This window comes from Delphinapterus leucas, chromosome 4, assembly GCF_059928025.1.
Source record: "Delphinapterus leucas isolate spDelLeu-1000000601 "Yukka" chromosome 4, BTC_Dleu_Yukka2, whole genome shotgun sequence".
Lineage (NCBI taxonomy): Eukaryota > Metazoa > Chordata > Mammalia > Artiodactyla > Monodontidae > Delphinapterus > Delphinapterus leucas.
In genome coordinates this window covers 140,252,162-140,275,545 of record NC_143132.1, presented here as the reverse complement: position 1 = coordinate 140,275,545, position 23,384 = coordinate 140,252,162, and the positions used below count along the sequence as shown (strand labels likewise).

The 23,384-nt window shown below is 48.0% G+C and overlaps 2 protein-coding genes across 3 annotated transcripts in view; one reads left to right on the top strand and one right to left on the bottom strand.

Moving 5' to 3' along the window:
- DPH3 (diphthamide biosynthesis 3) overlaps positions 1 to 13,713 on the top strand; it is a 62,264-nt gene extending 48,551 nt beyond the window's left edge. Inside the window, exons 3-4 of one of the 2 annotated variants that reach the window (XM_089911178.1) lie at positions 8 to 72; positions 2,937 to 13,713. In XM_089911178.1, the coding sequence (XP_089767304.1) occupies positions 8 to 55 (48 nt within the window). In that variant the 3' untranslated portion in view covers positions 56 to 72; positions 2,937 to 13,713. Of the gene's footprint in view, positions 1 to 7 lie in introns of both variants that reach the window. The other variant, XM_089911179.1, reaches the window with a different exon arrangement.
- Positions 1 to 23,384, bottom strand: part of GALNT15 (polypeptide N-acetylgalactosaminyltransferase 15) — a 45,859-nt gene that overhangs the window by 11,989 nt on the left and 10,486 nt on the right. Inside the window, exons 2-8 of the mRNA XM_022561760.3 lie at positions 17,060 to 17,226; positions 15,458 to 15,662; positions 11,324 to 11,491; positions 4,818 to 4,935; positions 3,297 to 3,491; positions 2,431 to 2,562; positions 1,957 to 2,061 (exon numbers count right to left, since the gene is read on the bottom strand). Coding sequence (XP_022417468.1) covers positions 1,957 to 2,061; positions 2,431 to 2,562; positions 3,297 to 3,491; positions 4,818 to 4,935; positions 11,324 to 11,491; positions 15,458 to 15,662; positions 17,060 to 17,226 — 1,090 coding nt within the window. The remainder of the gene's footprint in view (positions 1 to 1,956; positions 2,062 to 2,430; positions 2,563 to 3,296; positions 3,492 to 4,817; positions 4,936 to 11,323; positions 11,492 to 15,457; positions 15,663 to 17,059; positions 17,227 to 23,384) is intronic.

Sequence of the window (23,384 nt, the reverse complement as noted above, 5' to 3'; positions counted from 1 at the left end):
TCCCCAGTTGCAGATGAGGAAACCAAGACTCAGAGAGGTTAAGAGGCCTGCCTGATGTCACACAGCTAGAAGGTGAGCTATTTCCACCATCACAGAGCTTTCTCTCTGTCCTCCTGTGCCAGGTGTGAGTTCTAGATTCGTCCCCTGACTCAGTGTGGATTTCAGACCTGATTCAGGTCCCTTCTGGCCATATGTACCCAAGAGCAGGACCTCTGGCTCAAGGAGAGACTCTCCCTGTGGTCAGTGCCTGCCAGTCACTTTCAGTGTCACCCTTTGGGCGATAAACTTTTGTTGTCACAGGGCAACCCCGCCCTTCCTCGGTACCGAAGGGTCCAGCCACGCTGCGGAGTGAGGCCCCAGGAAATCTGTGGAGTTGGTCGCCAGTGCGCCACGGGAGAGCTCATGTGCTCTTTCCCTCCCATCCCCAGGGGCGTTTGCATCCTCTGCTTTCCTCCTGACCATGCAGTGGAAGCCTTTCTCCCTGTGGAAGGAGTTTCACAAACCACATTGCTCTGTGTGTGGGAAACGTTCCGAATGAGGCCACAGCTCTGAAACCCAATGACCCCATCTGTGTGTAAGGTCTCCTCTGGCAAGTGAGGCAGAGGGTCACCAGAGGCCATGAGCCTTGTCTACCCACTCCCCACTTCACACACACACACACACCCCAGGCTCCTGTGATGCCCTAAAGTTCCCCCTCTGGCCCAGAAGTATTGGCCCCCATAGATCCCCATTAAATGCCCGAAAGACACAGCATATCTACTCTGGGCAGGACTCAGCGTCAGAAGCCTGGAGTCTTAGGAACACAGTCACGAGCTATGGGTTTGAGGCACTGCTGCAAATGGGGAACATTCTCCAGGGTCCCCTTGATTCCTCAGTGTTTCTGTGCCTATAGTGCCCGCTCGGTGACCCACTTTCTCCATCTCTGGTTCTAGTTGGCTAATGATCTTGTGCTGGTCCAGATGTTTCAGAAAGGTGACCTGGTGGAAATTTACCCGCACACAGGTTTTCTTTGACCTCTGATTACAGATTTTTACTTTAAATGGGGAGCTTTTCCATTTTGTAAATAAGTTCATTTGTATCATTTTTTAGATTCCACATAGAAGAGATATCTTAGGATATTTGTCTTTTTCTGTCTGACTTACTTCACTTAGGGTATTTACAGAACAGAAACAGACTCAGACATAGAAAACAAACTTATGGTTACCAAAGGGGAAAAGGGGGGAGGGATAAATTACGAGTTTGGGATTAGCAGATACAAACTACTACATATAAAATAGATAATCAACAAGGTCCAACTGTATAGCACAGGGAACTATATTCAATATCCAGTAATAAGGTAAAATGGAAAAGAATCTGAGAAAGATTTTATATATATTTATATATGTATAACTGAATCACTGTGCTGTACACCAGAAACTAACACAACATTGTAAATCAACTATACTTCGATAAAAAAAAAAAGAAAAAGAAAAAAATGGGGATCTTTTCCATAAACTCTGGATTTCCAGTGTCTTTTAAATTTTTGGATGATCTTGTAATACTGGATCCGCTTTCATACAAAACAAAAGACATTTACTGAGGCTGGGGCAGGCGCTCCTCTGTGACAACAGCCTCCGCCCAGCTCCCCATGTTTATTTCCTTTATCCACTTAAACCCTGGAGACACACCTGAGTTTGAAGCCCCTGGGCTACCCACTCTCCAAGCCTCAGTTTCCTCATCTGTCAGATGAAGACATTGGCTAAACAGCCTCGCCATGTCCCTCGAGCTCAGATGCTCATATTCTCTGATGGGTCCACATTTGGGCTTGGGGCTGGGGCAGGTTGGGGAATGGGTCGTCAGAGTGGGGGACCATGCACAGTCAAGGGACATGGGACCACTGAAAGGAGATGCCCCAAAGGGAAGGGAGGGCCATCCCAGCAAAGACCCCTTGCAGGTCTGAGAACACTGACCACCCACCTGCTGCTGCTGGCTGTCACTGCAAGGAGCTAGCATCATGGCACAGCCCAGGACGTCCCCTTCTGCCAGGCAGTCTGCACAGAAGCCAAGTCCGGTGTTGTGGAGCTGTAAGCAACGTTCACACAGAAGTGAATCCCGCCCTCTGCTGCAGAGGTGCCCTCTGTCAGCCACTCCTTCGCTCTCTGCAGTGTAGCTCAAGGTCCCATGCTCAGATCATAAAAATGATCGAGGTCAAGCTGAAGCCAGTGACCCTAAGGACAGGCTTCCTGAAGGAGGTGACAGCACCTGTCCTGGTGAAGGGGCCCTGGGACGGGTTATGGGGCAGCTCAGCCACCCGCCGCAAGGAGGCCCTGCTGAGCTGGGACTGGGTGGCCAGGGTCATGGAAGAGCATCTGAACTTCCGCTCCTATCCTGGGAGACCGCCGAACCCCTTCTCTTCCTCTCTCTCTGCACTTTGTTTTTATCATGACTTGCCTTTCCAGAGAACCTGGGCCTGCGTTCGGATGGGTAGAGCTCGGGATAGATGTTGGCCAGAAACCAGTGGAAGGTCCGACAGCCCAGCCTCCTTTGCAGCTGCTGGCGTTCAGTGCAGTCCGGCTTCCCAGCCTGGGGAGGAGAGAGACACAGGCGGCAGGACAGGGAAAGCTGGTTGTATATCACAGTTCATGTGCTGGGAAGCACAGAGGTGTCTGGGAGCAAGCTGAAGGAGGGGGACAGCAAGCATCACTGTGAACCACGTCCCACATTAAATAGCATTTACGTGTCACGCCATCAGAATGGCGCTGAGTGGTAGTGGACCAGGTGAAAATGCACTGTTTGCAGACATTTCATTAAATGTTTAAAATGTTTATTTTTCTGTGCCTTTTTGGGGATGTCCTTTATGTTTATTTTTTATAGTAAAAAATACTTATATTTGTTTCACATCTTGGGTAATTTTACACAACATTGTAAATCAATGTTATATTTGTTTCACATCTTAGGTAATTTCACAGCCTTGAGCACTTTGCCTGGGATGAAAGGGCCCTTGGAGACCCACTGCAGTGCTCACTCCTCACCCAGCCTCTCCTCCGGCCACGGGATGAAGGATCACACCCCTTAGATGTGATGACAGAACCCCTACAGACATCAGGGGGTTCCAGGCCATGATGCCCCTGGGAGATGCTGGAAGAGACAGAGGACAACCCCACCAGGTAGAGGAGCCACTTGACAGGGGCCACTCATGGAAGTACTAGCCAGAAACTTCTATCTGCCCTTCCAGGCGGGAGGGGAGGTGGTCCTGCACAGCCTCCACCTGGTGGCCCTGAGTGGGCACAGAAGACCCTGCCGGGCTCTCCCCTTACCTTGCTCAAGGAGAAGGCCTCCGGGCTGTGCCTGTAGAAGGTTTCTTTGAACGCACCCAGCCAGGTCTCAGCAATGCGAACCTTGTTCCGCAGGGTGGCCTCCCAGTCAAAAGGGGAGTGGGCATCCTGATTTCGGTAGACATGCCCCACTCGAGAGCAGGGAAGGATTTCGACGGAGCCCCTACAGAGCCAGGTCTGCAGTGAAAGGAGAAGATCAACACCTCTGTACTCCTCTCCAGCAACGTGGGGAGTGAGGGGCTGGCAAAATGCACCAGAAATCATGAGCACAAGAGAGAAAGATGGTTCTTGTTCTCAGGATGGAGCAGAGTTTCCAGATCTGAGGGTTCTGGGCTGGGGAGGGACAAGGTGGGGAGAATGAGGGTGGTTGTCCTGGGTCAGAACTCGTGGTGTGAGAGGCTCGCACCCTTGCCACTACCTGTGGTTCCCCACCCCTACTGAAACACGTGACCAGATTCAGCACTTAGAGGATGCAGCCATGCCGTTAGCGCCTGGATTCTCCCAAGGCTGCTTCCTCGGGGAAAAGGGTATACATAGTGGCCAGGGAATTTCTAAAAGCTTGTGAAGTCTCCTGCTGCAAAGGCACCAGAAGCCATCTGTGTGGAGGTCAAAGCAAGCTTTCCTCAACCAGAATCTTTCTACTTCTGGAAATGTCTCTACTCTCCACTCACTCCCTCCTACTCCCAAATGCCTGAAGTTCATTTGACAGGAAGCCTTTTATTCCCCACTTGGGAATAAAGAGGAAAGTGAAAACATGCCTAGGATAGGCAGTACATGAAGCAAAACACACCAAGAATCCAAACCGATGGGGTTCCCAAACTGGGTGCCAAGGACCCCAGGGTGCTGCAGCAAACTCAAAAGGCCACGTGGGATATTTTCATTGTTCAGGAGAAACATAGTGACATCTGTGTTCTGAAAAGTACAAGTTCAAGGCAATTCATTGTTTCAACCTTAGATCACTGCCCTTTTAATGATATATGTCTTTGTTGGGGTGGGTTTTTGGTGGTTGCTGTCATGAAAAAGCAAGCATCAGGTTAAAAATCAACATGGAACAGGAAATGAGGGTGGCGGGTCCAATCTGATTCCAAGGTTTGAGAAACTGTCTGGCGCCCAGTGGGTGCTAAGCTCTTCGGACAAATACTTAAGTTGTCTGGACCAAAGTATTCAATGCACAGAACTGCTTGGTATTTGCTTTGGCCAACGGGTGCTGTGAAAACTATCAAGATGCTAAGGGTGCCGGGAATGGAGAATGTACGGGAAGCTTTGCACTCAGGTGGAGATGTCTGAAAACTCGCCCTTTCCTAAGGGCAGGTTTGACAGGCGAGTTCAGGAAGGAGGCTGGGGTGAAATCAAGAGAGATGAAAAAGGGGGAGAAAAGAGGGTTTGACACACTACATATAATGACTCTGTAATTTGCCCAAAGCCTTAGCCCTGACCTCCAAGCTGTGACCGGACACAGGGCTCCAAAGAACCCACCTGGGCCTCCCTTGGCCCAGGAAGTACCTTGAGAGACAGTTCGAGGTTTTCGCCACCCCTCAGTGACATGAGAGGGTCATACGCTCCAGTGTTTTGGAAGTAATGTCTGTCCATGGCCACGACCCCGCCGGACAGCACAGGGCTCCTGGAGAGAGAAGGTGAGACTATGTAGAAAGGTTCAGAACCTGGAGCATCTGGGGAGCGGTGGGGGGATGGCAGGTAGGGGGCGCTCCAGTGGCCCAGAGAGTGGACTCAGGGCTCAGACAGATCTCAAGACTGGAGCCAAGCAAGCATGTCAGAAATCCCAGTATTTCATGAAAAGAGAGCTCTATGGGCTTCCCTGGTGGCGCAGTGGTTGAGAGTCCGCCTGCCAATGCACGGGACACAGCTTCGTGCCCCGGTCCGGGAGGATCCCACATGCCGCGGAGTGGCTGGGCCCATGAGCCATGGCCGCTGAGCCTGCACGTCCGGAGCCTGTGCTCCACAACGGGAGAGGCCACAACAGTGAGAGGCCCGCGTACCGCAAAAAAAAAAAAAAAAAGGAGAGAGCTCTGGTTGCCTGGGCCTTTTATACCTCATCCTCCGGTACTGCTCCTTTAGGGAGAGGCCCCTCTGGCGAGATTTTGGGAAGAAGACCTTTGTTAAATAAGATGCCCTAAGGCCGGCAGCACCAGGCATGGACCAAGGGAACCGGCAGTCCTCTTTCTTCCCTCACCCCTGATCTCACCCTCTTGTTTGCTTCGTGACCATTTTCACCCCCTCCCCAATTCTAAGATGAATCCCCCAGAGACTCTGGAAGTAGATAGGTCCCCATCTGCTCTGGGGGAAATACACATGACTTAAAAACACAGAAAGCTGGAATCCCGAGTGAGGGAATGAAGATGGCAACAGCATCCCTCAGAAGGGTTTAACTGGGGAGGATGGAGCCAGAGGCTTTTGAACCATGATCTCTTTATTCAAAAGAGAACAAATTTTCATTGTTGTTGTTTTTTGGGTTTTTTTTTTTTAATTTATTTAAAAAATTTTTTTATACAGCAGGTTCTTATTAGTTATCCATTTTATACATATTAGTGTATACATGTCAATCCCAATCTCCCGATCCATCACACCACCACCCGCCTCCCCACCACTTTCCCCCCTTGGTGTCCATACATTTGTTCTCTACATCTGTGTCTCCATTTCTGCCCTGCAAACAGGTTCATCTGTACCATTTTTCTAGGTTCCACATATATGCGTTAATATATATTTGTTTTTCTCTTTCTGACTTACTTCACTCTGTATGACAGTCTCTAGAGCCATCCAGATCTCTACAAATGACCCAATTTCGTTCCTTTTTATGGCTGATTAATACTCCACTGTATATACGTACCACATCTTCTTTATCCATTCGTCTGTCGATGGGCATTTAGGTTGCTTCCGTGACCTGGCTATTGTAAATAGTGCTGCAATGAACATTGGGGCACGTGTGTCTTTTTGAACTATGGTTTTCTCTGGGTATATACCCAGTACTGGGATTGCTGGGTCATACGGTAATTTTATTTTTAGTTTTTTAAGGAACCTCCATATGAGAACAAATTTTAATGCAGCCAAACTCTGGGTATGTCTCAAGGAGTGAATGACTCAGAGTTCATATATTTTTTTAATTACTAAGAAAATAGTCTTACATTAACAAAACTACTGAACTTTAGGTTATTAAAAATGCTAAGTTATACCACAATACTAAAAACCAGTAGTGTAGTTATTACTTGACAAAATTTCCAATTCTACCACTCACAATTTGTAAGATCTTGGATGAGACAGATAACCTGTCTGGTCTCAATTTCCTTACCTCTAATAGGGTACAGTAATAGTGTTTCATAATAGGGTTTTGTGGAGATTAAAAGAAATGTCATGTAAAGCACATGCGCATGCCAAAATCCAAAGATCTCTGAAAATCAAGTGCTTTTTCATGATGCATCTGGCAGTAAACCATGTCCTGAACTGACATGGGTATCTGGGGATGACAGACTGTATTTAAAACTTGTATTTAAAACACAGCAGAGGGGACTTCCCTGGTGGTGTAGTGGTTAAGGATACACCTGCCAATGCAGGGGACACGGGTTCGAGCCCTGGTCCAGGAAGATCCCATGTGCTGTGGAGTGCCACAGCACTCTGTGTGCCACAACTACTGAGCTTGTGCTCTAGAGCCCGTGAGCCACAACTACTGAGCCCATGCACCGCAGCTACTGAAGCCAGTGTGCCTAGAGCCCGTGCTCTGCAACAAGAGAAGCCACCACAATGAGAAGCCCACGCACCACAACAAAGAGTAGCCCCTGCTCGCCACAACTGGAGAAAGCCCACACAGAGCAACGAAGACCAATGCAACCAAAATAAATAAACAAGTAAATAAATTTTTAAAAAAACACAGCAGATCAGAGCCGTGAAAAGCGTTGTGTCAGGAGCCTGGCCATAAGGGTTTGGGTTTTTTTGTTTGTTTGTTCTTTGCGGTACGCGGGCCTCTCACTGTTGTGGCCTCTCCCGTTGTGGAGCACAGGCTCCGGACACGCAGGTGCAGCGGCCATGGCTCACAGGCCCAGCCGCTCCGCGGCATGTGGGATCTTCCCGGACTGGGGCACGAACCCATGTCCCCTGCATTGGCAGGCGGACTCTCAACCACTGCGCCACCAGGGAAGCCCCAGGTCGTAAGGGTTTTAACCCTGGATCTACCTCTTAATAACCTTATGGAACTGGGCAGCCTCTGGGGGTTTCATCTGTAATTTAATCTCTATAAACCTCACTTTTCACACGTGTAAAATGGGATTAATAACAGTAATTAGTAACAATAACTGCTTTACAGAATTATGGTAAGGTTTGAGTTAATATGTATACTATGTTTACAGCATTAGATAAGCACATAATATATGTTCAGTAAATATTCCTTAATACTATCATTTGCAAGTATACAAATGATGATGCCCTTTCTGGAATTTTCTTAGCATCTGTATAGAGTCTGTACCAAACCTTGTCCTAATTCCTCATTTCGTGCTCTCTCACCAGACTGATGAGGGAAGCCATGAAGTCAGAGTATTCAGGGTGGGGAAGACATGGGTAGAAAAGTATGATAGTGTGTGTGAGGAGGGATCTGGGCCCTGGATAGGGAGCCTGAGGCCTCTGTAGGGCCCCAGGTAGCAGCCGGGTCTCAGGGAAGGACCGGCTGCTGAGGGCAAAGGTGGCTGGGCTCTCTCTGGCGCTGACTTTGGCCAATGGTAGGTCAAGGTGACCTACAGTGACCTTGGCCATCAGAGAGGCCCTGAGGCTTAGAAGAAGTTTCCAGAGAGGATTGATGCCTGGGGTCAAAGTGCCTTTGCCTCAGGTTGGGTAAAGGTCCTCTGAGAAGTGTGTTCTCTTCAATAGAATCCCTTTGCTTCGGCTGGAGCAGAATAAATTGTTCCCTCAAGCGAGCACCTCTCTTAACTCCCTGTGGGCCCCTCTGTCCGGTACCCCTCATACTGCTCACCGATCTACTACCCTCCCCACACCATAAATCGAAGAGGTCTGGAAACTTCTCTTTCAATTCTTTGTGTCCACAGCCCTTAGAGTGTCTGGCATGAAACAGGTGCTCAGAAGAGGCTGATGGACCAGTAAAGAGGTTAGAAAGCATTCAAAGCTCTCTGCACTTTCAGGATTCATACCTATGATGGAAGGAGGTGAAATCTATCTGGCTCTGCACCCCGACCCCTCATAGTTACATCTTAATACCATGAAACTTCCCCATTGGGTATACAAGACCCAAGGTTGGTATTGGCCTGTTACAGACTGAATGTATGTGTCCCTCCCAAATTCACATGGCAAAGCCCTATCTCCCAGCGTATATTGTATTTGGAAATGGGGCCTCTGAGGAAGTAATTAAGGATACATGAGGTCATAAGGGGGGAGGCTTGATCTGATAGACTCGTGCCCTTAGAAGAGGAAGAGACCCCAGGGCCCCCTCTCTATCCTGTGGGGACACAGGGAGAGGTGGCTGTGTGCAAGGCAGGAAGAGAAGTCTCACCAAAAACCAAACTGGCCAGAAACTTGATCTTGGGCTTCTACCCTCCAGGACTGTGAGAAAATAAATTTAATGTGGGTTAAGCCACCCAACATGCAGTATTTTCTTATGACCACTGAGCTGACTCCAACATGGCCCAACAGCCAAGAACGAAGACACCAGACTCTGAGCTTTAAAGTTTGAATGACAAAGCTGCCGCCTATGCCTAAGATGAGGGATCATCCTCACAGAGCCAGTATTTTCTATGTCCAAACTAGATAAGATCCTCCACCCTGAGGAGAGAAGAGAGAGCCCGTGGGGAGACCAAGAGACAAAGATGCAGGTAGATCCCTGAGAAGGACCTCGTGTCCACCTTTACACCTTCGGGGTTAACTCCTGGAAGAAGAGGATCCCGTGCTTGTTGTTTGGGAATCAGAGAGCAGGGGACATGTTGCCCACCTCCCATCTGGCTGCCCTGGGAGTTCAGGAACCCCCTGACCACCTTCGGTACCGGGAGACGGGTCTAGGTGGTACCCTGGGGACCCAGGCAGAAGGTCTTGGGGGCCCTGGGGATCCAGGCAGAAGGTGGTGGGTGCAGTTCCATGGAGCCTCCTGTACCATCAGCATACCAGCATGTGCTGTGCTATGGGGGCCAGGAGAAGATGTGGGACTTCAGCAGATGCCACGTGGAAGGTGCGGGCCACTGGGGACAGCGTGCCAGCCCCGCATCAGAGGCCACGACCAGTGAAAGTGCATCGTGGTGAACACCGATGCAGGACAGCTAAAGCCCGAGGTGGGGCACTCCCTCCCCACCCACCTCCCCGACAGAAGCCTGGAGCTCAAAATCAACCCCAGGGGGACGGGAAGGTGGACAAGCATGGATGACAGATTTAAAGATGAGATGACTAAGCTATCACTGAATTTGTCTAATTTGTCTGGAAGGTTTCTGCCATTAGGAAGCAGGGGTCAAGACAGAAATTGCCTAAGTCCGGTTAGTAGAAAATAAAAAGAAATCTTTTTTGCGTATCTAAGCTCATGGTTTATCACATGTCAGCTGTGAGAGTTGCACACCCTCGGGCAGACTCTTGGAAGTCCTGTTTGTGCCTAATGCCTTCACTTCATGTCCCTGGACTAGGCATTTGGAAACAACTTGGGTAACTGCTTGGCACTGGGCAGGTCAGCTGTGGCAGATTCCTTATCCCACGGGCTTTTCTTACAACATGACATTTACATTGACACCCCTGAGAGGTGGGTCCAAGTCTCCTTCCTGTGAACCTGGGTGGGCCTGTGACTTTGGAGGAAGTGACCTTAGGTGACTTCTGAGACTTAGTTATAAAAGGGGATACATACTCTAAGACATCACAGTAAGTGAGAGAAGACACATAAAGGTTAACTATTGTACAATTCCATTAATATGAAATACCCAGATTTGATAAATCCATAGAGACAGACAGTAGATTGGGCATTGCCAGAGGCTGGGGAAAGGGGACAGCTGGAGACACTAAGTAAGGGATTTTCCTTTGGAATCATGGAAATGTTTTGGAACTAAAAAGAGGTGGTGGTTGCCCAATATTGTGGATGTACTGAATGCTACTGAATTGTTCACTTTGAAACGGTTCATTTTATGTTATATGAATTTCACCTCAATAGATTATTTTTTTAATCGGTCGGGGGATATAGCTTGCTTTGCCTGGCTCCTTTTGGGTACTTGCTCTCCAAACCCAATGCCGGGGTGTAGGAAACCCCAACTAACCTGCCTTCAGTGACTTCAAGGAGAGAATGGGGAAGAAGCTCCCGCTGGGTCCCAGCGACGGCCAGCGTCAAACTCCAGGGGATTCCTGCCCGGAGCTGTTGAGTCATTTCCAGCCAGTCTAGTCTAGTAAAGGATAGTCCTGCTGAGGCCCCAGACACCATGGAGCAGAGACAGCCAACGCCAATGCTTCCTTTCAGAATTCACAACCCAGAGTCCGTGCTCTTAATAAAACAGCTGTTTCACACCTTTAAGTTTGGATGGTTTGTTATAAAGCAGAAGATATCTAAAACTTTGACTTAAATAGAATAGTTGTCCAAAAACCAAACACATGAGAAGCAAACCATAAAGTTGGACATATTTTGAGACTTATGGTGTCCTAGCATTCACCTGGCTGAATTCTTCCTTTTTACCAAGAAAGCACCCCAGGCAGGGGAACTCCAGTGTTACCTGGTAAGACAGAGCTGGATTGAGGCCCCAGACAAGGTGCTTCCACTTTCCACTCCAGTATCTGGAAGCTTTGCTGGACTCCATTCGTATAACATTGTAAGAATAATAACACCTATAGCTGCGTGTCTGGCACTTTCTGAATGTTTTTCATATGTTAGCTCATTCAAACCTCACAACAACCCTATAAGCTAAATACCGTTACTATCCGCAATTTACTGATTAAGTAACTTGCTAGGAAACTAGGAGAACCGGATTAGCCCAGGCAGCCTGGTGCTGAGTCCACCCTGAGGAAGTAAAAGCAAAGCAGGTGGAGTGAAGGAGCCTCACCTGATGGGGCTGATGGGGGACAGGAGAGCCTTCCTCTCTCGCTCCGGCAAAGGCTCCCAGTGGAAATCCAGCTTCCAGTCCAGTACCCCGCGCTGCAGGTCCTTGGAGGGGTAATACTGGAAAGTCTTCCAGTCAATCACATCTAGGACTGGAGACACCACCCGGCTCCTGGAAAGAATCGTGGAAGCAGATAAAGGATACACACCCTCCACTTGCTGGGGGACAGAAACATAATCCAGACACATGCTGCCCAATACGGCAGCTACCAGCCACACGCGGTTACTGGGCACCTAAAATAGCATCTGTCCGAACTGAGATGTGGTGTTAAGTGTAAAATACGCACTGGATTTAGAAGATTTGGTTTGAAAAAAAAGATGTACAAATCTCAGATTGCATATTGAAGTGATAATATTCTGGACATATTGGGTTTGCTAAAATATTTTGTTAAAATTAATGTCATCTGTCTCATTTTCTTTTGTAATGGGACTACTAGAAATGTTTAAATTATATCTGTGGTTCATGTTCTATTTCTACTGAACAGTACTCTCCTAGAAAATATATTTTTCCATAAGGAATGGGGGGCCTATTTCATTAAAAAGCATGCCTGCCCCTTTCTTTAAAAACCTCTCAGGATAGGGCTTCCCTGGTGGCGCAGCGGTTGAGAGTCCACCTGCCGATGCAGGGGGCACTGGTTCGTGCCCCGGTCCAGGAAGATCCCACATGCCGCGGAGCGGCTGGGCCCGTGAGCCATGGCCGCTGAGCCTGCGCGTCCGGAGCCTGTGTTCCGCAACGGGAGAGGCCACAACAGTGAGAGGCCCGCGTACAGCAAAAAAAAAAACCTCTCAGGATAAAACTGAGACACAGGGGAATAGGGACCTAGGCTCAGCTCTGCCGCTAATGTGCTGTATGATCTTGAGATAGCTGTTGCTATCTCTGGGCCTCAGCTTCCTCATTCATAAAATGGGAGGTTGAACTACTTCTCACAAAGGTCTTTCTCAGCTGTAATGCTCTAGGACTGTGGCTCTTGACTTCTTTGGGGGTCTTTGATCCCTTTGAGAATCAGGGGAAATCTATGGACCCCTCCTCAGAAAATAATCATATGCACATATACAAAGTATCGTGCGCAGCTCCAGAGGGTTCACGGGCCCCTGCTCTAGGGTCTAGTTCTTGTTCCTCCCCAGATCATAAACTTCATTGGCTTGAGGAATCAGGATTGTCAAGCCCCAAAAGGGTCCTCATTGTTAAAGTGTGTGTATGTATGAGTACGTGGTGTCTCTCAGCAAAGTCGTGAGTCTAGGTTGATTTGCTCATTTACTGTTGCTGTTGGTAATTGTATTTTATCCCAATTTTTTTGCACAGCCTGGGATTACGTGACCTCAGAGAGGGTAATGTGGGAAATTGGTACAGGTTGGAAACTCTGCCTTTTAATTAAAAAAGTAATCACTTAGGTGTAGCAGGAGCTGCCCTCTACCTAGTCAGTATCTCACTCACACTTTTTTTCTGACCTCTCACAATAGTTTCTTCTAAAATCCATACCATGCAATGAATCAGGCCTGAACTCAGGGGTGCTGGAAGTTACCAGTCTAAGAAAAGGAAGATTCCTGGAAAAGAGATGCCAGCCATGCTGTTCATACTCCCATCAATTTCCATCCACCTCAGAGACAGCCAGGGCTGGCACGAGCCCAGCGCTTATGCAGAGGGCCAGGGTGGTCCTGGGATTCAATGATCTGCTTTAATCTGTGGCCTCAAGTGACTGGCCTTGGCATGAAGAGTCATGGGGTTTATATTTACAGCAAGGATCTTGATATGCTTGTCCTGCGCTTTTCACATTGTTCCCTCTGGAAGGTAAGGGGAACTTAATCTCTCTGGCCTCCACTATTTTGGAGCACCTCGCGTTGACCTAAGAAAAGTGAGAAGCAAGGTCAAGGAGGAAAGGAGGGCACCGTCCCAAGTCTCCGCTTACTGTGGAATGAGCTGAGCAATCGAGATGTATTTGGCTACTGGCAAAGCATTTTGTGGAATTTCAGAATCAAGAGGCAGGGAAGCTGTGTGGCTGAATTCTAAAGAACCCCATCAAGTTTGCCATCTTAGTAATGGTAACAGGACAAGAAAGGAAACTGCATTCAAGCGTCCACACAATCAATTCACCCCAGACCTTTGAGCTGTGTCCTTCTTGATAAAAGGTGTACGTCCCTTTTCATCAGAAAACGATCACCCTAAAATTCATCAAATTCCTCTTTTTACTCTGTCTTGCTGGAGGCTCAGTCATACGTAAAGCTCACTTCTAATAACTGTATTATCCCCGATTTCTTTCTTTTCTTTTTAAACTTAAATTTGCCAGATTTCCCTGTATGTTTTATTTTTTTTAAATAAATTTCTTTCTTTCTTTATTTTTTGGCTGTGTTGGGTCTTTGTTGCTGCGTGCGGGCTTTCTCTAGTTGGGGTGAGCAGGGGCTACTCTTCGTTGCAGTGCGCAGGCTTCTCATTGTGGTGGCTTCTCTTGTTGCGGAGCACGGGCTCTAGGCGTGCGGGCTTCAGTAGTTGTGGCGCGCGGGCTTGGTAGCTGTGGCTCGGGGACTCTAGAGAGCAAGCTCAGTAGTTGTGGTGCACGGGCTTAGTTACCCCACAACATGTGGGATCTTCCCAGACCTGGGCTCGAACCCATGTCCCTGCATTGGCAGGCGGGTTCTTAACCACTGTGCCACCAGGGAAGTCCCTATCCCCGATTTCTAACACTATCTTTTCCTTTCTGAAATCTCCTTTCCCTTCTGTTTTAGCCAGATACATAAGTGATTCATCAAAAGCCTCTTTGAGTACATTTTGGATAGAGATAAAGAATAAAATGTCAGTGAATGAAGTGAAAGATGTTTCCTTGTTTTGGTTTTCATTCCCATGGACCATAGCGGCTGCCCAACCAGAGCTGAATTAGGAAGTAACTACAGTCTAGGGACTCGAAAAAAGGTGGTTAAAAAAAAAAATCTTATATTTAGCTTTGTGTTTCGAATCTACAGATGTAGCTGGTGTTCTTGGACTTCACTTAAAACAAAATAGCAAAGCTTCCCTGTCTGACTTGGAGGAGTTAGGAGAGGGCTCACTCCATCATCCTGTCACTTGTGAACTGAGTTTTAATTCTCAGGCAGACACGAGATCGATCCTCTCTTAAGCCTTTCTAAGCTCCAGGAGGTCAAGCGTTTGGGTTTCAATGGAGCCATCAACAAACACCAGCTAACTGAAATACGTGAGGTCAACCAAGGCACCACTGTCCAGAGAGCCAAAAGCTACCTGCAGTTGCAAACTTACCAACCAAACTTTTTACCGCAAGGAAGAATGAACCCTAGTTCATCTCACCCACTCTTTATTTTCCCCAGGCCTGGATGTTCCTCCAGCTCTACAACGTACAAAGTCATTTTGGAAGTTCATGCAAATTCTCCGTGTTTGTGAGAAGTATCTTATACTGAGAAGCAAAAAGCTCTGAATTCCCTCTTCCCAGAGCTCTGCTGCTCAGGTGCGACCCCAAGACTGACGCTGGCCCTTCCAGGACTCTGCCTGCTGAGGGGAGTGGAGAAGGATGGAGGCTGGAGAGTTTCCTGTGGGCATCAGACAGGAGGAAGGCTGCTCCCTCTGCAGAGCTGAAGGCATCTTGATCCGCTCGCTGCTCTTCAACACACACACACACACACACACACGCACGCACGCACGCGTGCACACACACACACACACACACACAGAGGATTCCTCAGACTGCCTTCCATAATTTACGCCCTCGAACGGAGGTTCTCTGTTCCCTGCCCCACCTTGTTTCTCCCTGTGGAGCAGGCCCAGCCCCGGCTGAGAATTAGGTAACCTTAAGAACTAGGTGTTCCTAAGACAGGAGCCCAGACCAGTCTTCAAGTGGGAAACAGCTCTTGAGCCTCTTGACAGCCTCTGGAGCCAGGAATACCTCTAAGAGGGTGTTGCCCATTTCCCCTTGGAAATTCTCCTTTTCCTCTGGCCATGACTCTTACTCCTTGGCTTGGGCACTAGAGCTGGCAGTCAGCACAGGCAGTGATGGGTGGGTGTCCTCTGAGTGGCTGAGGCTGTGGACTGTTTCCCCCTCTCCCACCTCCTGCTCTGCAGCCCCCGGGGGTGAGTTACCTGTCACCAGCTATTCTGGCCAGGAGGGGCTCCAGCCAGCCCGGGTGGCACTCGCAGTGGGCGTCCATGAAGACCAGCACGTCCCCGGTGGCCCTGGCGGCGCCCAGCATCCGGGCCCTGGCGGCGCCCAGCCTCCTGTTGCTCCTGAGCAGCTTCACCCCCTCCAGCCGGGCCACATACTCACTGAGAGCCGACTTGAGCTGTCCTGGAAGCAACAGGACAGTGGGGTCACAGATGCCACAGCCCACGAGATTGCAATGACCCTCACCAGGATCATTGTGAACAGGTCTATCTTGGGAGCTGTGGTGAGCACAAGAGTCCCAAGCAGCACGTACATGGTGGTGGTTGTGAAGGTGTAAAATGCTTCGTTAGTTTCGGTGGGTCAGGATTCTCTCCAGTAAACACCAAAAGAAATGGTGTCGTAAAACTAAGAGAGGAGAGAACTCGCTCACATTCTAAATGCAGCAATGAGGTTGAAACAGATACTGCTGGTGCCCTACTCAGAAGCCCTGAGATCCCTTTTACTGATCTGGTTTGCTTTGCATGTGCCCAGCTGCTGTGGGCTGGCTGCTAACGGCAATCAGCAGCCTTCCCTGGAGATGTGCCCTAGAGTATTGGAACCACCTGTCCTGCAAGTGGCAGGGAGTCATGCAGAATGATACCCCTCACCCCAGGTGCCAGAGTCAATGACCCGCCATTGCCAGGGTACCAAGCCCGCTCCCTTGCCTCAAGGCAAGACAGATGCTGAGGTGCAGTTTACACTGCAGGGCTCCCCCTGGGATCAGGCTGTGGCTGAACTTCGTCTGACGCCACATCTAAGTTCAGCTCCTTCCTCTGCCTCTCAGGCTTTCCCCACTCCCCTACAGTGTTCCCCGGAGGGCACCGCCCCCGCCAAATCACGTGCACATGAGGCCCCATCTCAGGCTCTGCTTCTAGGGTACCTGAGCTAAGACAGTGGTCAAGGAAGTCAAAGACAGAGGGTCCATTTCATGTGACTGCCAGTAGGTCATTGGTGGCCCTGGCCAAAGCGGTCTCACTGCAGTGGTAGCGGTGACTGGGCAAAGCAGTGCGTCGAAGAGAAAATGGGAGGTAGGAAATTGAGACCAAAAGTCTAAACGTTCTTTTAGGAATGACAATCTATAGAGTTGACAGGATGAGACAAGTTTGTTAGTCTTTGTATTCAAGATCAGAAATGCTATGTGTATGGGCATGCTGAGTGCACCCAGATAAGCAAACTAGCAGAGATGGAAAGAACAATGTATAGTCGTTCCTCAGTATCTGGTTGAGGGGATTGGTTCCAGGACCCCCGTAGATACCGAAGTCTGCAGATGTTCATGTGCCTTATATAAAAGGACAGCATAGTCAGCCCTTTGTGTCTGAGGGTTCTGCATCTGAGGATTCAACAAGTAGAATAGGTCTTTGGTATTCACAGAGAAGCAGTGCCCCTGGGGCTCTTCACTAATGAGTTACCTGCTCCTGCATCCCATCTGCAGGTCTGCTTTGGGGAACCTTGCCTGCACAGGTTCCAAACCCCAGTCTGTGCACGGGAACCCCCCAGGTTCCAGGCCCTCCCCAGGGAACCTGGAGGAAGCCCGTGGGCACCTTGCTGGCTAAGGTCATCCACCAGGATGATCTCCTTCAGGTAGGCCCTGGGCGCTGTGTCCAGGATGCTGTGCACGGTTCTCAGGAGGGTGGACCAGGCCTCATCGTGGAAACAGAGGATGACGCTGGCTGTGGGCAGGCTGTCCCCGGGATGCTGCTGCAGACACCTGCAGGGGAGAGAAGCAGGGCGCTGAGGGGAAGGGCAGGCCCTGGCTGGGGCTTCTTCAGCCAATGGCTCTCCTCCCAACTCACCGGCTCTCTCTGGGTTTTCTCAGAATTTCCACATAAAGAGAACCCATTACACCCTGACAGAAGTGCTGTCCACTATCTCCCAGGACTCGGGTTCCGAGAGCTTCTTTACAGTGTTAACCCATGCCTTCCCGTAGCAGTTGAGAGGTATTACCACCATTCTCAGCAGATGACCGTCCTAATCTGTAAAGTGGGAATGAATGACAATATCACCAACCTCTTAGAGCTGCTGTGAGGCTTAAACAGGACGAGGTACATAGTAAGTGTCCTGTGAACATGAAAGATCATCGGTTTAGGAGTCGGACACTATTTTCTTTATTTGTGTATTTCTATAATCTAGTACAGCATCTGACACATAATACATGTTAATCAATATTTCAATCTATGCTTGTCCTTTGCCCTAAGGTGGGTCTCTTGTAGGCAGCATACTGTAGGTTGTTTTTTTTTTTTTGGTAATCCAATCTGCCATTCTGTGTCTTTTTTTTTTCGAGACTGTGTCTTTTTAGTTATTTATTTTTTCTGTGTTGGGTCTTCGTTTCTGTGCAAGGGCTTTCTCTAGTTGTGCCAAGCGGGGGCCACTCTTCATCGCGGTGCGCGGGCCTCTCACTATCGCGGCCTCTCTTGTTGCGGAGCACAGGCTCCAGACGCGCAGGCTCAGTAGTTGTGGCTCACAGGCCTAGCTGCTCCGCGGCATGTGGGATCCTCCCAGACCAGGGCTCGAACCTGTGTCCCCTGCATTAGCAGGCAGATTCTCAACCACTGCGCCACCAGGGAAGCCCGACTCTGTGTCTTTTGATTGGAGCGTTTAATCCATTGACATTTAAGGTAATTATTCATAGATACGTATTTATTGCCAATTTTAACCTTGTTTTCCCATTGATTTTAAATTTCTTCTTTGTCCCTTTCTTTTTCTTTTTCCTTTTCTGGTTTGATGATTTTCTTTATATTATGCTTATGTTCTTTTCTTTTTGGCTTTTGTGACTCTATTGTATATTTTTGATTTGTGGTTACCCTGTTTTTCAAGTATGTTAAGTCATCTTCCTATATCTAATTGCTTTAGACTGGTAGTCATATAGACTCAAACACATTCTAGAAAAAAAAATCTATATTTCTTTACTCTCCTCCTTCATATTTTATGATTTTGATGATTTTATGATTTTACATCTTCATTTTCATTCTTTTGCTGTTCAGTGTGGTTATGATTGCTTTAACAGAAAATTTTTTAAAAGTCTGTGTACTGGCTTATTTAAATGATTTACTTTCCAACTGTGATTTTCTCTTTCCTATAGATTCTTACTTCTTTTCTATTTAGAGAAGACCTTTCAATATTTCCTTTAGGATAGGTTTACCATTACTGTATTCTTTTAGCTTTTGCTTGCCTGAGAAATTCTTTCTCTCTCTTTCTATTCTAAATGATAATATTGCTGGGAAGAGTATCCTAGGTTGCAGATTTTTCCCCTTGAGGACTCTGAATATATCTTGTCATTCCTTCTGGCCTGAACGTTTCTGTAGAGAAATCAACTGACAGCCTTATGGGGGTTCCCTTGTGAGGAACTCTTTGTTTTTCTCTTTCTGCCTTTAGAATCCTCTCTTTATCTTTTATCTTTTAACCTGTGGGGCGGTGTGGTGCGTGGTGTGGCCTCTGCCCAGAGGCTGTCAGGTCCCACTTTCCTCTCCAGGTGAATGGGATGCTCTGTATTTTTTGTGCATCGGGTCTGTTGAGAGCTCTGAGCGAATCCACAGTGGAATGAGTTCTAATAACAAGCTGATCCATGGAGCAGTGTGTGGCTCACATTGTCCACAAAAGGCACTTTCCTAAAATGCACTTCCAGAGTGCTCCTTTCTAGGCTGCAGCTGCTAAAAACACTGGCCCCTCCTCAGAGGAGTGTTTGCATTTGAATTGGGGTTGTCTCAAGGACCCCAAACTTCCAGCATCTAAAGGCATCTGTGCTGGTGGGACTGCACACAGAGGAATGGTCAGAGGAGGCTGGCCCTGCTCGCGGGAGATGCCGCCTGAAGGGTCAGCCCGAGCTGCTCACCAGCTGGACATCCCTCTGCCGGGTACATCCCAGCCAAAGCCGGAGCTCTCAACACTCTGGAAACCTGCCCGTGACTCTCTGGGCAAAATCCTATGTGGTGGAGGATTGATACTAGGTAAGTTCTTTAACTTAATGGTAAAACAGAAATCTTAGATAATTAAAAAAAAGCGCATGAACATCTCATAAGGTAGCTGTGACAACTGTCTTATTGTTTCTGTATTTATACACTATTTCTTTTCATAAAGTATTTAAAGTCACTCTCAAGAAATAAGTACCATAAAATAATGGTAAAAGAAAAAATAAGGCTGAAAAGTCAAGAGTAGGGAAATAGAAGTAAGATTGTGCGGACAAAGAATGTCGCCTGCCATTCCAGTAAAAAGAAAAGAACGTTGTAGCCATCAAGCCAACAGCCAGTGCATCCCTCACCCACAATGCACCCTGAGGGGATTCAGGATGCAGAAAAAGAGGATACTTAAGATACTTATTTAAGGAATAATTTCAATGAGCCCAGGCTTTTGCATCTTCCCTTACGTAGAAAAGCACTAAAATCATTAACTTGAGATATCTGTGTTTTGTGATTAGCAGTTATCTTTTGATGTTCAGCTCCATGGTTTGTCTGTTTATTTGTTTGTTTGTTTTCAGCAAAACCTCCTATATATCCTCCCCTACCTCTTTGGAGCAGTTCCTCAGAGCTATTTGAGAGCCTGTCTCCCTGGCTATGGTCCTCAGTAAGGTTCCCAAATAAAACATAACTGGCAACTCTTAGGTTGTGCATTTTTCTTTAGCTGACAAGTAGAAAGTCAACATCTGGAGAAAGAACATACATTCATAGGTCAAAAGGACCTTGGTATTTCTAGAGAGAATCTAAAATTTGACTCTGAGCTTCCTGGTAGCCAAAGTAAAATGGGAGGTTTATTCTGCAATAAAATTATTACCATCAGAAAAGTTACATACCAGATATTTTAGGGAAAGCAATGTTCTTTCTAGACTGTTTTTTTTTTTTTACAATTTATAACTTTTTCATTTGAAATCATTTAAGACTCAAAAGAAGTTGCAAAAATAGTACAGACAGTTCCCGTGTTATCTTCACCCAGCTTTGCCGAATGATCCACAATGATCCAAACCAGGAATCTGACATTGTTCAATACTATTAACTCAAATACAGACCTCATTTAGATTTCACTAGTTTTTACACCTAGCACTAATTTCTAAAAGAAATTCCTATGGACTTTAGAAAGAATTCCCTCAAGAGATGACAGTGTCCTTAGAAGCATCCCTAAGATGAATAAAATAATGAACTATACTATACATGAACCTTTACAGCTTGATTTCAGGATGGTCAAATAACACATCCAAAGTGGAACCAGTTCCCATGAAGTTTTGGGACGATAACGGAGAGGCCCCAGCGCACGCTGCACTCTCGGCTGAGTCTTCGACCCCCTCTACCCTCCCTCTCTCCCACCCCACAGCTCCTCCTCTCACCCCAGGCCCTGGTGGAGCTTTCCTCCTGCAGTCTATCCGAGTTTGAGAAGTTCCACTCTGCCCCCAGAACTGCTCTAGGTCTGCTCACAAACAAACAGGTTCAAATTTTCCTTTGTGTGTTCTCCATTTCCTGTGTGGTTGTACGTATTGGCAGATCCAGGGGTTCTAGAGATGGGGACCTCCAATGGCTGTTGAAAAGAAATCTTGCCTCAGTGGACTCAGTGAGTACAGAAAAACCCAAAAACATTACTTGGGCGATTGCTCGGAGGCTGGCTGTTTTCCAGGTCAGACAGGAGAGGAGTTTGGGGACAAGGAGGTCTGCAGATGGGATGCCCATGGGTACAGATTCAGAGGGACTGAAGTTCATCACCTCAGGGCAGAACACAGCCATACCTTCCCCGGGGCCTGGCCCCTTCTCCACCCCAATCTATAGAATATATGGACAGGAGACAACACTTCTGTGTGTGTGTGTGTCTGTGTGTCTTTGTCTGTGTGCACCCATGTGTCCTTGTAGAATGGTGGTCAAAAGAGCTTGGACTTGGAATCAGACAAATTTTGATTTGAATCTCCCCCCTGCTGCTCCCTGAGTTTCTCTGGGTAATATACTCAATATTTAACTCTCCTCAAGTCAGGAGACAGGGGAACTTCCTGCCGGGCTACAGAGCTGGGGACCCCGGGCAACCAACTTTCTCTCCTTGGCCTCACAGGACATTCCCTGCAGAGATGATTCAGCTGTGGATGCGGGAGCCCCGCTACTTCCTAGCTGTGTAAACGACCCTGGACAAGTAACGTGGCTTCCTGGGGCCTTGGTTTCTGCAGGCGGGTGACAGTAGCCCCCGTGTTGCAGGGCTGCTGTGAAGATGAGATGGCTTTTTCACGAAGCACTAAGAACGGTGCTGGCACTGAGCGCTGTGTAAGTATTCGCTGCCGTGATCAGAGGATGTATTATCACTGCAGGATGGATCACGAAGGCTCTTCCAGCCTTGAAATTCTGTGTTCCTGACTCTTCTATGCATGGGAGAGGGGGCAGGGAAGAGGACAAACCAGGGGAGCAGGGGTTTCAAAGAGAATCTCAGAGGACTCCCCTCCTCTCCCTCCACTAGGGTTTTCTAGGTTTTATGCGTAGAACTGTGTTCTCTCTTCCTGGTGAGAGAGGTGGGTGAAGAGATGACAGGCAAGGCTGGGATGAGCTCAATAGGCTGCGAGGACTTTGAAAGGCAAATGGGCTTCTGGAAGCTCTTCCAAGGCCAAGGGCGGTACCTCCCTGAGCCACGGAGGCAGGTGTCCTGGCACCAGCTCCGAGAGGACCCTTCACCTGCCCCGTGGAAAGATGCTCACATGGCCTCCAAGACATAAACAGGTGGTGCTGGAACACCTCTTCAGGCAACCACAGAACTGCCCAGAGCCGTGAACTGGAAATAGCCGTGGCGGTACCGTGGTCTTTCAGGGCCGAGCGCCATGGGCTCCTGCGAGAAGGCCAGTGCTCTCACCGCGGTCTGAGTGCGGTGCTAAGTATCATCAACAGAGGGTGGCGAGGCCTGTGTCTCGGGGCCAGGGAGATGCTCTTCAGAGGAACCAGGATTGATTCTTTTGTTTCTGGGGGGCGGGGTGAGGAGGCGCAGGAGCCTGTGGGCAGGGCAGGCTGTGTAGAGCCCCGTGGAAGGAAGGGCTCTGGATACATGCCTGGGCTTCTGCGGTCGGTGGTCATCAGCCCGTGCGCAGCACCGGGTCTCGTAGGGATGGGCAGATGGGCCCATGTGATAGCATAGCGTGGAGAAGGGGTGTGTGGCATGCGATACCCTGAGAGCTCAAACACCGTGACAGTTCAGGGCATCTTAGGAAGAGTCCGTATGTGTCATCAAGCTTTGGCATTGAGTTCAAATCCTGTATCTGTCCTTGTGTGACTCGGACAAGCGACATAAGCTCTCTGATAACCATCTTTCCTTTCAACAATTTCCAGATCCGCAGAACCAGTCACATCTGTAGTAATCAATTGTTATTTTTCGAAATACTTTTGATTCCAGTATGTCCTTTTTGAGCATGCATTTTACTTAACCTCAGTAGTTTTCATCTGTGAAATGGGTTTGTTGGAAGGATCAAATGAGTTAATTCATACAAAGTACTTAGAGCCGTGCCTTACTCATAAGTAACAGTTCAATACATGCTAGTTATTATTATTTCTTGCAAGCCTCCCAAGGGCCTGAATACCTCTCTAGGCCTCAATTTCTTCATCTGTAAAATGAGGATAAGAAGTAGAGTTATTTTAGAGGCCTACTTAAAGATTATAAACTTCATATAAATGGAATCACATAACATGCAGCCTTTTGTGTCTGGCTTCTTTCACTTAATGTAATGTTTTCAAGGTTCATCGTGTTGCAGCATGTATCAGCACTTCACTCCTTTTACTGATGAATAATGTTCCATTGTTTGAATAGACTGTGTTTTATTTATCCATTCATCAGTTCACGGACATTTGAGCATTTCCAGTTTTGGCTATTATGAGTAATGCTGCTGTGTTCATGTATAAGTTTTTGTGTGAACATATGTTTTCAATT